Raw genomic sequence first — 15765 nt, 5'->3', positions numbered from 1 at the left:
CGGATGGTCTTCTCCACGTCCCAGGTAAGGGAGGCCACGACAGTGGACTCGGGGATGATGGTCTCGGTGGGGTTCGACAGCCCCGCCTTGGCTTCCTCTTCGTGCACCCGGGACAACGCATCCGATTTTTGGTTCTTGGTCCCGGGGCGGTACGTGATCCGGAAGTCAAAGCACCCGAAGAACAGAGACCAGCGGGCTTGCTTGGGGTTCAGCCGCTTGGCGGTCCGGATGTACTCCAGGTTCCGATGGTCTGTGAAAATCGTGAAAGGCAACGACGCCCCCTCCAGCAGGTATCTCCACTTTTCAAGAACCTCCTTCACCGCGAGGAGTTCCCGATTGCCGACGTCATAGTTCCGTTCAGCTGGGGTCAACCTGCGGGAAAAATAGGCACAAGGATGGAGAACCTTATCAGCCTCCACGCTCTGGGACAGCACGGCTCCTATCCCTGAGTCAGAGGCGTCCACTTCCACTATGTACTGGCGATCAGGATCAGGCTGCACCACAACTGGTGCAGTCGAGAACCGGCATTTCAACTCCTTGAACGCGGCTTCGCACCGATCCGACCAGGTGAAGGGGACCTTGGTGGAGGTCAGGGCAGTCAAGGGGCTAACTACCTGACTGTAGCCTTTAATGAACCTCCTGTAGAAATTTGCAAAGCCGAAGAACTGCTGTAGTTTCCTGCGGCTTGTTGGTTGGGGCCAATCTCTCACCGCTGCAACCTTGGCCGGATCAGGGGCGACGGAGTTGGAGGAGATGATGAACCCCAAGTAGGACAAAGAAGTGCAGTGGAACTCGCACTTCTCGCCCTTCACAAACAGCCGGTTCTCCAACAACCGCTGTAGGACCTGACGTACATGCTGGACATGGGTCTCAGGGTCCGGGGAAAAGATGAGTATATCGTCCAGATATACGAAGACAAACTGATGCAGGAAGTCCCGCAAGACGTCATTTACCAAAGCTTGGAACGTCGCGGGGGCGTTAGTGAGGCCGAACGGCATGACCAGGTACTCAAAGTGACCTAACGGGGTGTTAAATGCCGTCTTCCATTCGTCTCCCTTCCGGATCCGAACCAGGTGGTACGCGTTTCTAAGATCCAATTTAGTGAAAATTTGGGCTCCATGTAGGGGCGTGAACACTGAATCCAACAGGGGTAACGGGTATCGGTTGCGAACCGTGATCTCGTTCAGCCCTCTGTAATCAATGCATGGACGGAGTCCGCCGTCCTTTTTGCCCACAAAAAAGAAACCAGCACCCATCGGGGAGGTGGAGTTCCGGATCAGCCCGGCAGCTAAAGAGTCCCGGATGTAGGTCTCCATTGATTCGCGTTCCGGACGTGAGAGGTTGTACAACCTACTGGACGGGTACTCAGCGCCCGGGACCAAATCGATGGCACAATCGTACGGTCGGTGCGGGGGAAGAGTGAGCGCCAGATCTTTGCTGAAAACGTCAGCAAGATCGTGGCACTCCTTTGGCACCGCCGATAGATTGGGGGGGACTTTAACCTCCTCATTAGCCGTCGTGCCGGGAGGAACCGAGGATCCTAAACACTCCCGGTGGCAGGTTTCGCTCCACTGCGTCACAACCCCGGATGGCCAATCTATCCGGGGATTGTGCTTCACCATCCATGGAAATCCCAAAATCACTCGGGAGGTAGAAGGTGTTACATGGAACACGATCTCCTCCCTGTGATTTCCAGACACAACCAAGGTCACTGGCTGTGTCTGATGTGTGATTAATGGAAGCAGGGTGCCATCTAGTGCTCGCACCTGCAATGGTGCCGGCAGAACCACCAGGGGGAGCCCTACTTCCTTTGCCCATCTGCTATCCAGCAGATTCCCTTCCGACCCCGTGTCTACCAGTGCTGGGGCGTGAAGGGTTAAATCCCCACAAAGGATCGTTACTGGGATTCGTGCAGATTTGCGGGGTTTCCCCGGGTGCGTGTTATGGCCCACCCTTAGCCCAGTTTCTAAGGACGGGCGTTGTAGTTTGACCGTTTTGTGGCAGTCCTTCTGCATATGCTCACAAGAGCCGCAGACAAAACACTCCCCGCGGGCCAGCCTCCTTTGTCTGACGTTTGTTTTTACTTTGGCCCTGCTCGTGTCCATAGCGTCCTCAGCAGGGGGAGCTGTAGCCACACGGAGCTCTCTGGCAGTGAAGCGTGGGGACGACGTCACCCTTTCGGAACCGGAAGGGGGAGGGACGGCTCGTGCCCGGTCACGCCCCCTGGCCTGCTCCCGACGATGCTCATTCAAATGGTTGTCTAAGCATATAACCAAATCGACAAGCTCGTCAAAATCCAGCGGTTCCTCCTTAGCCAGCAGGTGCTCCTTCAGGACCGGAGACAGTCCATTTACGAAGGCGGCGCGGAGCGCAACGTTATTCCAGCCGGACCTCGCTGCCGCGATGCGGAAGTCGACTGCATACTCGGCTGCGCTGCGACGCCCCTGTCTCATTGACAGCAGCACGCTCAAAGCGGTCTCGCCTCTGTTGGGATGGTCAAAAAACTATATATAAACGTATAAACTCAGCATAAGACGTTAGGAGCCGTGAATTCTGCTCCCATAGCGCCGTAGCCCAGGCGCGTGCCTCTCCTCGAAGCAGACTAATAACATAAGCCACCCGGCTGGCGTCTGACTCGTACATGACAGGACGCTGTGAAAAGACGAGCGAACACTGCATGAGGAAGTCTGCGCACGTCTCAACACAGCCTCTGTATGGTTCCGGAGGGCTTATGTATGCTTCAGGGGACGGTGGGGGGGGTTGTTGAACGACCAGTGGAATGTCTGTTACAGGCCCAGGACCAGCAAGAGGAGTGGCTGCAGCAGCGCCCTGATCGCGCGCTTCCACCCTGGTGGTGAGAGCCTCCACCCTCCGGTTAAGGAGAACATTCTGCTCGGCCACTAAATCCAGCCGAGCCGTGAAGGCGGTTAAGATTTGCTGCAGCTCACTCAACACGCCTCCCGCTGACGCCTGCGCTCCTGGCTCTTCCATTGGCCGTTCAAGCTCGGGTTGACGCCCCTCGGAATCCATGACGATTGGCTGAGAAATCCTGTTGGGAAGGTGTCGTAGCACGGACCCACAACAGGGGGCGCTAAAGAACGGACAATGAATAAGCCAAAAAGTAACAATTTAATGTTGTGACAACACACAACTGAACACACAAAAATTGTAAAGTCAATTAACACCAGGTGACGTGTGGGCAGGCTCGAAGATAGAAGACCCCCGACGAGAGAGAAGCCGCGTCCCACACGGCTTCCACCACCAACGGTCTGAAGAACACCGGAGCCGCCAAGTCCCGAGTCCCCAGGTGGCCTCTGTCTTCGGCTGTCGACCCTGGTACTGCTGGCAGAAAGCAAAGACAAGATGAGTGAGTGTGAGTCCGCACACTCAGTAATCCACAGTCTGCACACAGTTAGGAGGGAGCACCTCCACCTCCAATCACACACTCGTGCAGCTCCTGTTTAATCCACTTATCTGGTTTGGGGTGTGAGGCGAAGCCGTCGCTGTCACACCAAACGCCAATCCCACAGATAATGACGAACACCACAGGATAACGGCTGCAAAAGAAGTTCAGGTTATCACTCAACGGTTTGAGTCAGCAGAGAAATTACCTCTTGGTAGTCGATTTCTCGGCGGGGAGGTGGAGTTGCAGTCCGGCTTAAGTAGTGGTGTAGATGAGTGACAGCTGGTGCGATGAGTGACAGCTGTCACTTCTTCTGGGTCTGGCGCCCTCTCGTGCTTGGAGCCCGCACTCCAAGCAGGGTGCCCTCTGGTGGTGGTGGGCCAGCAGTACCTCCTCCTCAGCGGCCCACATAACAATAAATGCATGAATTAGTTTTTCAGCATCACTCTGAGACAAGACCTTTCTAATTTTAGAGATATTGCGCAAATGTAAAAAAGCAGTCCTACATATTTGCTTAATATGCGCATTGAAGGACATATCCTGATCAAAAATGACTCCAAGATTTCTCACAGTTTTACTAGAGGTCAGGGTAATGCCATCCAGAGTAAGGATCTGGTTAGACACCATGTTTCTAAGATTTGTGGGGCCAAGTACAATAACTTCAGTTTTATCTGAATTTAAAAGCAAGAAATTAGAGGTCATCCATGTCTTTATGTCTGTAAGACATTCCTGCAGTTTAACTAATTGGTGTGTGTCCTCTGGCTTCATGGATAGATAAAGCTGGGTATCATCTGCCTAACAATGAAAATTTAAGCAATGCTTTCTAATAATACTGACTAAGGAAGCATGTATAAAGTGAATAAAATTGGTCCTAGAACAGAACCTTGTGGAACTCCATAATTAACCTTTTAGATAAATATGATTCAAACCACCGCAGCGCAGTGCCTTTAATACCTATGGCATGCTACAGAGATGAGTCCACTGTCTGAGGCCATAAGAAGATCATTTGTAACCTTCACTAATGCTGTTTCTGTACTATGATGAATTCTGAAACCTGACTAAAAGTCTTCAAATAGACCATTCCTCTGCAGATGATCAGTTAGCTGTTTTACAACTACCCTTTCAAGAATTTTTGAGAGAAAAGGAAGGTTGGAGATTGGCCTATAATTAGCTAAGATAGCTGGGTCAAGTGATGGCTTTTTAAGTAATGGTTTAATTACTGCCACCTTAAAAGCCTGTGGTACATAGCCAACTAATAAAGATAGATTGATCATATTTAAGATCAAAGCATTAAATAATGGTAGGGCTTCCTTGAGCAGCCTGGTAGGAATGGGGTCTAACAGACATGTTGATGGTTTTGAGGAAGTGACTAATGAAAATAACTCAGAACAATCTGAGAGAAAGTGTCTAACCAAATAACAGCATTACTGAAAGCAGCCAAAGATAACGATATGTCTTTGGGATGGTTATGAGTAATTTTTTCTCTAATAGTTAAAATTTTATTAGCAAAGAAAGTCATGAAGTCATTACTAGTTAATGTTAAAGGAATACTCTGCTCAATAGAGCTCTTACTCTTTGTCAGCCTGGCTACAGTGCTGAAAAGAAACCTGGGGTTGTTCTTATTTTCTTCAATTAGTGATGAGTAGTAAGATGTCCTAGCTTTACGGAGGGCTTTTTTATAGAGCAACAGGCTCTTTTTTCAGGCTAAGTGAAGATCTTCTAAATTAGTGAGACGCCATTTCCTCTCCAACTTATGGGTTATCTGCTTTAAGCTACGAGTTTGTGAGTTATACCACAGAGTCAGGCACTTCTGATTTAAGGCTCTCTTTTTCAGAGGAGCTACAGCATCCAAAGTTGTGCTCAATGAGGATGTAAAACTATTGATGAGATAATCTATCTTACTCACAGAGTTTAGGTAGCTACTCTGCACTGTGTTGGTATATGGCAGGGGTAGGCAACCTGTTCCAGAAAGAGCCATGAGGGTGCAGGTTTTCTTTGCAGCCACTGACTCCACCAGGTGATTTTACTGATTAATATCACTTTGAGCAGATGGAATCAGTTAATCAGTGAAATCACCTGGTGGAGTCAGTGGCTGCAAAGAAAACCTGCACCCTCATGGCTCTTTCTGGAACAGGTTGCCTACCCCTGGTATATGGCATTGGAGAACATAACAAAGAGGGAATCATATCCTTAAACCTAGCTACAGCGCTTTCCAAAAGACTTCTGCTGTAATGAAACTTATTCCCCACTGCTGGGTAGTCCATTAAAGTAAATGTAAATGGTATTAAGAAATGATCAGACAGAAGGGGGTTTTCAGGGAATACTGTTAAGTCTTCAATTTCCATACCATAAGTCAAAACAAGATCTAAAGTATGATTAAAGTGGTGGGTGGACTCATTTACATTTTGAGCAAAGCCAGTTGAGTCTAATAATAGATTAAATGCAGTGTTGAGGCTGTCATTCTCAGCATCTATGTGGATGTTAAAATCGCCCACTATAATCATCTTATCTGAGCTAAGCACTAAGTCAGACAAAAGGTCTGAAAATTCACAGAGAAACTCACAGTAACAACCAGGTGGACAATAGATAACAACAAATAAAACTGTTTTTTGGGACTTCCAATTTGGATGGACAAGACTAAGAGTCAAGCTTTCAAATGAATTAAAGCTCTGTCTGGGTTTTTGATTAATTAATAAGCTGGAGTGGAAGATTGCTGCTAATCCTCCCCCTCGGCCTGTGCTACGAGCATTCTGACAGTTAGTGTGACTTGAGGGTGTTGACTCATTTAAACTAACATATTCATCCTGCTATAACCACGTTTCTGTAAGGCAGAATAAATCAATATGTTGATCAATTATTATATCATTTACTAACAGGGACTTAGAAGAGAGAGACCTAATGTTTAATAGACCACATTTAACTGTTTTAGTCTGTGGTGCAGTTGAAGGTGCTATATTATTTTTTCTTTTTGAATCATTATGCTTAAATAGATTTTTACTGGTTGTTGGTGGTCTGGGAGCAGGCACCGTCTCTACGGAGATGGGGTATTGGGGGGATGGCAGGGGGAGAGAAGCTGCAGAGAGGTGTGTAAGACTACAACTCTGCTTCCTGGTCCCAACCCTGGATAGTCACGGTTTGGAGGGTTTAAAAATTTAAAATTGTTTTAAAACGGTTTAAAATTGGCCAGATTTCTAGAAATGAGAGCTGCTCCATCCAAAGTGGGATGGATGCCGTCTCTTCTAACAAGACCAGGTTTTCCCCAGAAGCTTTGCCAATTATTTATGAAGCCCACCTCACTTTTAGGACACCACTCAGACAGCCAGCAATTCAAGGAGAACATGCGGCTAAACATGTCACTCCCGGTCCGATTGGGGAGGGGCCCAGAGAAAACTACAGAGTATGACATTGTTTTTGCAAAGTTACACACCGATTCAATGTTAATTTTAGTGACCTCCGATTGGCGTAACCGGGTGTCATTACTGCCAACGTGAATTACAATCTTTCCGAATTTACGCTTAGCCTTAGCCAGCAGTTTCAAATTTCCTTCAATGTCGCCTGCTCTGGCCCCCGGAAGACAATTGACTATGGTTGCTGGTGTCGCTAACTTCCCATTTCTCAAAACAGAGTCGCCAATAACCAGAGTTTGTTCCTCAGCGGGTGTGTCGCCGAGTGAGGAAAAACGGTTAGAGATGTGAATGGGTTGGTGGTGTACAGGTGGCTTCTGTTTAGGATTACACTTCCTCCTCACAGTCTCCCAGCCGTCCTGCTTTCCCGGCTGCTCGGGATCTGCTGGGGGACAGCTAACGGCGGCTAAGCTACCTTGGTCCGCACCGACTACAGGGGCCTGGCTAGCTGTAGGATTTTCCAAGGTGTGGAGCCGAGTCTCCAATTCGCCCAGCCTGGCCTCCAAAGCTACGAATAAGCTACACTTATTACAAGTACCATTACTGCTAAAGGAGGCCGAGGAATAACTAAACATTTCACACCCAGAGCAGAGAAGTGCGGGAGAGACAGGAGAAGCCGCCATGCTAAACCAGCTAATAGCTAGTAGCTGCACTAAGCTACCAGATTCCTAAAAACACACAAAGTGAATAATGTGTAAATAATTTAGAGGTGATTCAGCAGAGGGAGTGCTTTAGTTAAGGCACGTGAAGATTACACTGTGAAACAAATCTTTCTAGTTATCTAGATCAATCTAACTACGCAGATTAAACAGCTAACAGATACAACAAAACACCGCTGTGCTCCGGAACAGGAAGTGATACAATACCACAGTGAGAGCCAACCATCAGTAGAGGCCAGTAAAGCGCTGCCATGCTTGGATGGCAGCATGTGTTGCTCCAAAACCTGGATGTACCTTTCAGCATTGATGGTGCCATCACAGATGTGTAAGATGCCCATGCCATGGGCACTAACACACCCCCATATAGATGCTGGCTTTTGAACTTTGCGCTGGTAACAGTCTGGATGGTCTTTTTCCTCTTTTGTCCAGAGGACACAATGTCCATCTATCCATCCATCCATTTTCTTCCGCTTTATCCGGAGTCGGGTCGCGGGGGCAGCAGCTCAAGCAAAGCCGCCCAGACCTCCCGATCCACACACACCTCCCCCAGTTCCTCTGGGGGAACCCCAAGGTGTTCCCAAGCCAAAGGTCCTGATTTGATGAATCATGGACACAATGTCCATGATTTCCAAAAACAATTTGAAAATAAAAACAGATAACCAAACAAACTCAAACCCTGACCATTTTAAAAACAGGACTCCCACAAGGCTGTGTTTTATCTCCCATTCTCTTCTCTGTTTATACCAATAGCATCTCCTGCATGATTTCCAAAAACAATTCATCATCCACTTTGCGTCTGTCCATTTCAAATGAGCTCGGGTCCAGAGAAGACAGTGGCCTTTCTGGATGTTCTTGATGTATGGCTTTAGCTTTGCATGGTAGAGTTTTAACTTGCACTTGTAGATGTAGCGATGAACTGTGTTAACTGACAATGGTTTTCTGAAGTGTTCCTGAGCCCACACGGTAAGATCCTTTACACAATGATGTTGGTTTTTAATGTAGTACCGCCTGAGGGATCAAAGGTCACAGGCGTTTAATGTTGGTTTTCGGCCTTGTCGCTTAAGTGTAGAAAGTTCTCCAGATTCTCTGAATCTTCTGATTATATTATGGACTGTAGATGATGGAATCCCTAAATTCCTTGCAATTGAACATTGAGAAACATTGTTCTTAAACTGTTGGACTATTTTTTCACGCAGTTGTTCACAAAGTGGTGATCCTTGCCCTACTTTTGCTTGTGAACGGCTGAGCCTTTTGGAGATGCTCCTTTTATACCCAATCATGACACTCATCTGTTTCCAATTAGGTGTTCTTTGAGCATTTGTCAACTTTCCCAGTCTTTTGTTGCCCCGTCCCAACTTTTTTGAAATGTGTTGCAGGGATCCATTTCAAAATGAGCAAATATTGCACAAAAACAAAAAGTCTATCAGTTTGAATAATGCGTAATAATCTTGTCTTTGTTGTGTATTCAATTGAATATAGGTTGAAGAGGATTTGCAAATCATTGTATTCTGTTTTTTATTTACGTTTCACACAATAACCCACTTCATTGGAATTGGGGTTGCAGATTTTGTGTGACAAATCAGCTAACTGATTTTGGTTTGGGAACCACAGAATCTCGTCTCTGCTGTTTGCGGACGATGTGGTTCTGTTGGCTTTGTCAGATCAGGACCTTCAGCGTGCACTGGGGTGGTTTGCAACCGAGTGTGAAGCGTCCGGGATAAAGATCAGCACCTCCAAATCCAAGGCCATGGTTCTCGACCGGAAAAAGGTGCTTTGCCCTCTTCAGGTCGGTGGAGTGTCCTTGCCTCAAGTGGAGGAGTTTAAGTATCTCGGGGTCTTGTTCACGAGTGAGGGACGGATGGCGCGTGAGATCGATAGACGGATCGGTGCAGCATCTGCAGTGATGCAGTCGCTGTATCGGACCGTCGTGGTGAAGAGAGAGCTGAGTAGGGGGGCAAAGCTCTCGATTTACCGATCGATCTACATTCCGATCCTCACCTATGGGGTTCCCCCGGAGGAGCTGGAGGAGGTGTGTGTGGATCGGAAGGTCTGGGCAGCTTTGCTTGAGCTGCTGCCCCCGTGACCCAACTCCGGATAAAGCGGAAGAAAATGGATGGATGGATGGAAATCAGCTAACTGTTGACACAGAGGCAAAAGCTGCTCCCTTCACAGCATTGTCCCTCATGGAGTGACAAGTTTTCCTTAGCTTAAAATGCGCTGCAGTGATATCACAGTGTTTTTTTTAATAGTTGATGGATTTTCAAGTTAAAAGTGCGCTGAGTGGCCACATAAAACAAGCAGACGTCTCTGTAAAAAAAAGACACAATTATCACACACGAACAGATCATTTACAGAAGCAGCAGTCATCCACCAAAGGTCCCTGAGGTGAAGCATGAGAGTGCCTTCATCCTGTAGCTCCTCCTCCATCTCAGTCAGGTAGAAACAGACCTCTGCTGCTCCTGGATGATACCACAGCCAACACTGTCTTGGTTCTCCTCACATGCAAATCCAAGGAAGAAGTCCAGCAAAAATAATGTAACATCGTGCTTCTTGTACCTGTTCAGACCACAATGGCTTCATTCCCTAAGTGGGTGTGTTCATTGATTTAACCAAACACAGTTCATTCCTAATTCACCTTTTATAATTAGACATAAAATTATTTTTCATCATTTATTGACATACGCTCAACAAAAATATAAACGCAACACTTTTGGTTTTGCTCCCATTTTGTATGAGATGAACTCAAAGATCTAAAACTTTTTCCACATACACAATATCACCATTTCCCTCAAATATTGTTCACAAACCAGTCTAAATCTGTGATAGTGAGCACTTCTCCTTTGCTGAGATAATCCATCCCACCTCACAGGTGTGCCATATCAAGATGCTGATTAGACACCATGATTAGTGCACAGGTGTGCCTTAGACTGCCCACAATAAAAGGCCACTCTGAAAGGTGCAGTTTTATCACACAGCACAATGCCACAGATGTCGCAAGATTTGAGGGAGCGTGTAATTGGCATGCTGACAGCAGGAATGTCAACCAGAGCTGTTGCTAGTGTATTGAATGTTCAGTTCTCTACCATAAGCCGTCTCCAAAGGCGATTCAGAGAATTTGGCAGTACATCCAACCAGCCTCACAACCGCAGACCACGTGTAACCACACCAGCCCAGGACCTCCACATCCAGCATGTTCACCTCCAAGATCGTCTGAGACCAGCCACTCGGACAGCTGCTGAAACAATCGGTTTGCATAACCAAAGAATTTCTGCACAAACTGTCAGAAACCGTCTCAGGGAAGCTCATCTGCATGCTCGTCGTCCTCATCGGGGTCTCGACCTGACTCCAGTTCGTCGTCATAACCGACTTGAGTGGGCAAATGCTCACATTCGCTGGCCTTTGGCACGTTGGAGAGGTGTTCTCTTCACGGATGAATCCCGGTTCACACTGTCCAGGGCAGATGACAGACAGCGTGTGTGGCGTCGTGTGGGTGAGAGGTTTTCTGATGTCAATGTTGTGGATCGAGTGGCCCATGGTGGCAGTGGGGTTATGGTATGGGCAGGTGTCTGTTATGGACGAAGAACACAGGTGCATTTTATTGATAGCATTTTGAATGCACAGAGATACCGTGACGAGATCCTGAGGCCCATTGTTGTGCCATACATCCAAGAACATCACCTCATGTTGCAGCAGGATAATGCACGGCCCCATGTTGCAAGGATCTGTACACAATTCTTGGAAGCTGAAAATGTCCCAGTTCTTGCATGGTCGGCATACTCACCGGACATGTCACCCAATGAGCATGTTTGGGATGCTCTGGACCGGCGTATACGACAGCGTGTACCAGTTCCTGCCAATATCCAGCAACTTCGCACAGCCATTGAAGAGGAGTGGACCAACATTCCACAGGCCACAATTGACAACCTGATCAACTCTATGCGCAGGAGATGTGTTGCACTGCATGAGGCAAATGGTGGTCACACCAGATACTGACTGGTATCCCCCCCAATAAAACAAAACTGCACCTTTCAGAGTGGCCTTTTATTGTGGACAGTCTAAGGCACACCTGTGCACTAATCATGGTGTCTAATCAGCATCTTGATATGGCACACCTGTGAGGTGGGATGGATTATCTCAGCAAAGGAGAAGTGCTCACTATCACAGATTTAGACTGGTTTGTGAACAATATTTGAGGGAAATGGTGATATTGTGTATGTGGAAAAAGTTTTAGATCTTTGAGTTCATCTCATACAAAATGAGAGCAAAACCAAAAGTGTTGCGTTTATATTTTTGTTGAGTGTATATCTTCAAAGTGAGTAAAGACAGCCAATGATAAACCAGGTGGACATTACCAGAGAGGCATCACATAAAACACATCAGTGTCATGGAAACATCATTAAAACAAGAACTTTGTAATAACTCACACTCCCCTGGGTAAATGTTAATAGGTTCACCACTGACAGCTGCCGCTTTTCTGCACAGGGCTTTTACAGTTTATGAATTTTAACATTTTGACCCCAAATCACTAGGATTCCTGGGGTCACAATGTCTAACAAAACAGTTCACTATTTTTATGTTAGAAGTGATGTTGTGTTTGTGTGCGCTGTCCCCGGAAGTCAAATTCCGCATTATCATGCAGGAGTTTAAACGAGACTGCAGTGCCCTATACAACACAAGTGAAATAGCATGTGACTAACTGACTGACTGATTGAGTGACTTCCTGCACATTGTGCTCTCTAGGCCACTGGCTGCGTCCTGAGAAAAAATGTCACTCAGAGGTCCACTGGCAGGACTGAACAAAAACAAATGTTGACAAATTAATTTTGGAGCTGTGTGTGTACTAATCATAGAAAACATACATGAGCCATTTAAGCCATCAACATCAACATCCATGCTGTCAGTCACCGTTTCCACCATGTCATCTCCCAGTTCAGCCACCCTGCCTGTCACCTTTAAATGTCTGGAGGAGAACAACAGAATTGATAAGCGAATTACTCGCTTTGTTCTGCCGGTGGGTGCGACCATCAATATGGACGGGACAGCGCTCTACGAAGCCCTGGCAGCCATCTTCATTGCCCAAGTGAATAATGTGGAAATGAACTTTGGTCAGATCATCACCATCAGGTAAGAACTTAAAGAAGAAAGAAAGTTTTCCATGTTGCCAGTGAGAAAAAAATCCCTGTCTCTCAGTGAACACTGTCTTTGTCTGAAGTATCACAGCCACCGCGGCCAGTATTGGAGCCGCAGGGATCCCTCAGGCAGGCCTGGTTACCATGGTGATTGTGTTGACCTCGGTTGGGCTTCCCACTGATGACATCACTCTCATCATTGCAGTTGACTGGTTCCTGTGAGTAACTACTCATTACCACATAATCAATCATCCATAATCAGTGCACATCACAATCTGATCACAAGCTTTTCCGAGTCTAAATGTGGACAAGACCGAGGGGTTTCTATGTGCACAGTCACAGCCGCGTCTCGGTGAGACGTGTCGTGCAGTCTAAAGCGCAGAGCTTCTTTTGGAGCGTGTCCAACTCCACTTCATCAAACCTATTAAAGGTTTGTATGTTTACATTGGAAGCTGAAGAGATCAGATTTCTATTACGATTATCACACACACACACACACACACACACACACACTGATGTTAATATGCTGAAATGCAAAAAGCTCAACTTCACACCTGGAGCATGCTGGGGGATAAGGACAGCTTATTGTTTTCAGCTCAGTTTTGTTGTTTGACACACACATTCACATCTTTGTGCGTACAAGTAGGCGTGCATGTGTGTGATGAACACGGTATCTGAATATTGCAGCATGTAAATAGCAAAAAAACTACAATCAACTTTTGAGAAGTTTTTTTTGGTGGTTCATCCTCACATGTTGGGCCGATTCAAATTCAAATTTTATTAATTTGTATAGCACCGACTCACGACATGGTCACCTCAAGGTGCTTCACACAACACAAAAACAACACGAATCAAACAATTACAAAAACACAATTAAAGAATAAAAACATAAAAGATAAAAAGAATAAAAGAAAACTTGCAATCACATAAAATACTAACAATAAAACAGGGGAAAAAGATGAGTCTTTAATCTGGACATAAAAATCTCCAGAGTCCAACTGCCATAACCGTGCAGGGAGATCGTTCCACAGAGCTGGGGCACGATAAGAAAAGGTTCTGTGACCTACAGATGCAAAAGTGATCTTCTTTGTATGTAATTAAAAGCATGAGAGCCCGCCCACACATGTGCATTCTGTGGAGTGTTGAGAGCTGATGTTGTTCATGGCATGGTATGTGTTCTCCAGCTGTGAGTTGGTCTGGACAGGTGGGCGTGTCAGCGGCAAGCAGCAGCTGCTGACCGCTTTGTACTCGCAACTCACAGCTGGAGAACACATATCGTGCCATGAACACCATCACCTCATAACAATCCATTGCGATGCGCATGTATCGGCATGCTGTCCTTACGTGGTAATATATAAAAACACATAGCACCTTTGTAACGCATTTCACAGGGAGCACATCAGTGTGCACTGGACATCATCAGCCACGCTGCCCCATGAGAAAATATTCATCTGATCATGTGAACGCTCAGCTGGCAATCCAAATGTCACATCCAACGCGTGAGATATAGTCCACCTTTGTCATGCTCGGCCCTGGCTCAGGGATTAGGTCTTAATTCTTGGCATAATTTCCTCTATGGTTTTTGGTTTTACTTTTCATATGTTTATACTTTATCATGTTAGTCTCAGTTTGGTTCTGCTGATTGCTTTTCTTTGTTTACGATTTAGTCACTGGTTTCATTCTTTATCTTATCTTATCTAGTTTTGCAGTCATTCATTTATTCATGGTCTTAAGTAGTAGTTGTGTATTCTCTGGTTTTGCTTTATTTAGTGCCTTATTGCCAGGTTGTGTTCTGTTAGTCTTGGGTTTTATTTTCTATCATCATTTATCACGTGTCAGTTATTCATTGCTTTATTCAGTACTCACTGGTTTTGTTTTCTGTTCATCACTAATTCTCTGTTTAACCAATACTTTGTTTTGCCATTTTATTGTATTCTCTTTTCTGTACCAGTCACTATCAGTTCCATTCTAGTTTTAGTTACATATAATCATTAGTTCTTTTGTTTTCCTCTTTTTGACTTGTCACGGTAGTTCTTAGGTTTGTCCCTTTTGTTTTGCTCATGTTAGTTATTTGTTTATCTTGAGCACTTCACGTTTTTCAGTTAGTTTTTTCTGTCACTTTCTCCTCTTGCTTTGCACCGCTTTGTTTTTCACTCCCGCACTCTCTTCCTTTTCTTCCCTCGTCTTTGATTCACAAAACCACACCTCTTTCCACAACCTCCCTCGCACCTGTTTCACATCATCTTGATTAGTCTCCTCCTTATTTAAGCCCTCACAGTTCCACAGCTCACTGCCAGATTGTTGACTTAGTAGCTTTACTGGTGTGGATAGCAGAGGTCGGTACATGAGAAGGCAGTCCAAAACCACAGCAGCACAAAAAACATCAGGCTATAGGTGTGGTTGATCAAACAGGCAGGAGGTCAGAAACAAAACGGGGCAGGCAGGATTATGGAACATGAGAAACAGAGCTAGAGAGAAGGCACAAGGCGCATCAATCTGGCGAGGAACTACTGCACCCAGTGAGCTTATATAACCCCAGGTGATGAGCTGCAAATTAGGAACAGGTGTGTGTGGAAAGCACCAGAACAAGGGTGTGGCCAGAGAGAGAAACTCCCACCACCAAGAACCCAGGGACAGACGAGAGATAGAGACAGACAAACCCAAGCAGAAAAACCCAGCAAGAGAAAGAATACACAGAAAACAAAGAATCAAGTTCAAAATTACTGTCATGTCTGAAGTTTTCTAAAGTGAAAATATCAGATATATGTTTTAGTTTTAAAGTAATGTGCTAATTTTTAAGGTTTTGTGAGCACATGCTGTGTCCAGCAGTGCATTATGGGTAGGATAGGGTAATCTCAGCACGTTCATGACAGGACAAATGCATTTCAGACACTCTGTTCAGGCTCCATGGACAACAGCAATAACTCTAGTGCCTAAAACGCTCGTGAATATATTCTGTGGGTTTATAGACATTATTGTATATGTATGAAAGTGTAGTTGTAAAACAGCTAACTGATCATCTGCAGAAGAATGGTCTATTTGAAGAGTTTCAGTCAGGTTTCAGAATTCATCATAGTACAGAAACAGCATTAGTGAAGGTTACAAATGATCTTCTTATGGCCTCAGACAGTGGACTCATCTCTGTGCTTGTCCTGTTAGACCTCAGTGCA

The 15765-nt window shown here is 45.9% G+C and overlaps 1 protein-coding gene across 1 annotated transcript in view; it reads left to right on the top strand.

Annotated features, from left to right (window-relative positions):
• The window catches only part of LOC117529831 (excitatory amino acid transporter 1-like), a 133119-nt gene that overhangs the window by 85166 nt on the left and 32188 nt on the right, over window positions 1–15765 (top strand). Inside the window, exons 8-9 of the mRNA XM_034192702.1 lie at window positions 12396–12590; window positions 12679–12813. Coding sequence (XP_034048593.1) covers window positions 12396–12590; window positions 12679–12813 — 330 coding nt within the window. The remainder of the gene's footprint in view (window positions 1–12395; window positions 12591–12678; window positions 12814–15765) is intronic.

The sequence above is a fragment of the Thalassophryne amazonica genome, chromosome 17 (assembly GCF_902500255.1).
Source record: "Thalassophryne amazonica chromosome 17, fThaAma1.1, whole genome shotgun sequence".
In the NCBI taxonomy this organism is placed as follows: Eukaryota; Metazoa; Chordata; class Actinopteri; order Batrachoidiformes; family Batrachoididae; genus Thalassophryne; species Thalassophryne amazonica.
This window is presented reverse-complemented; position numbering and strand designations above follow the sequence as displayed.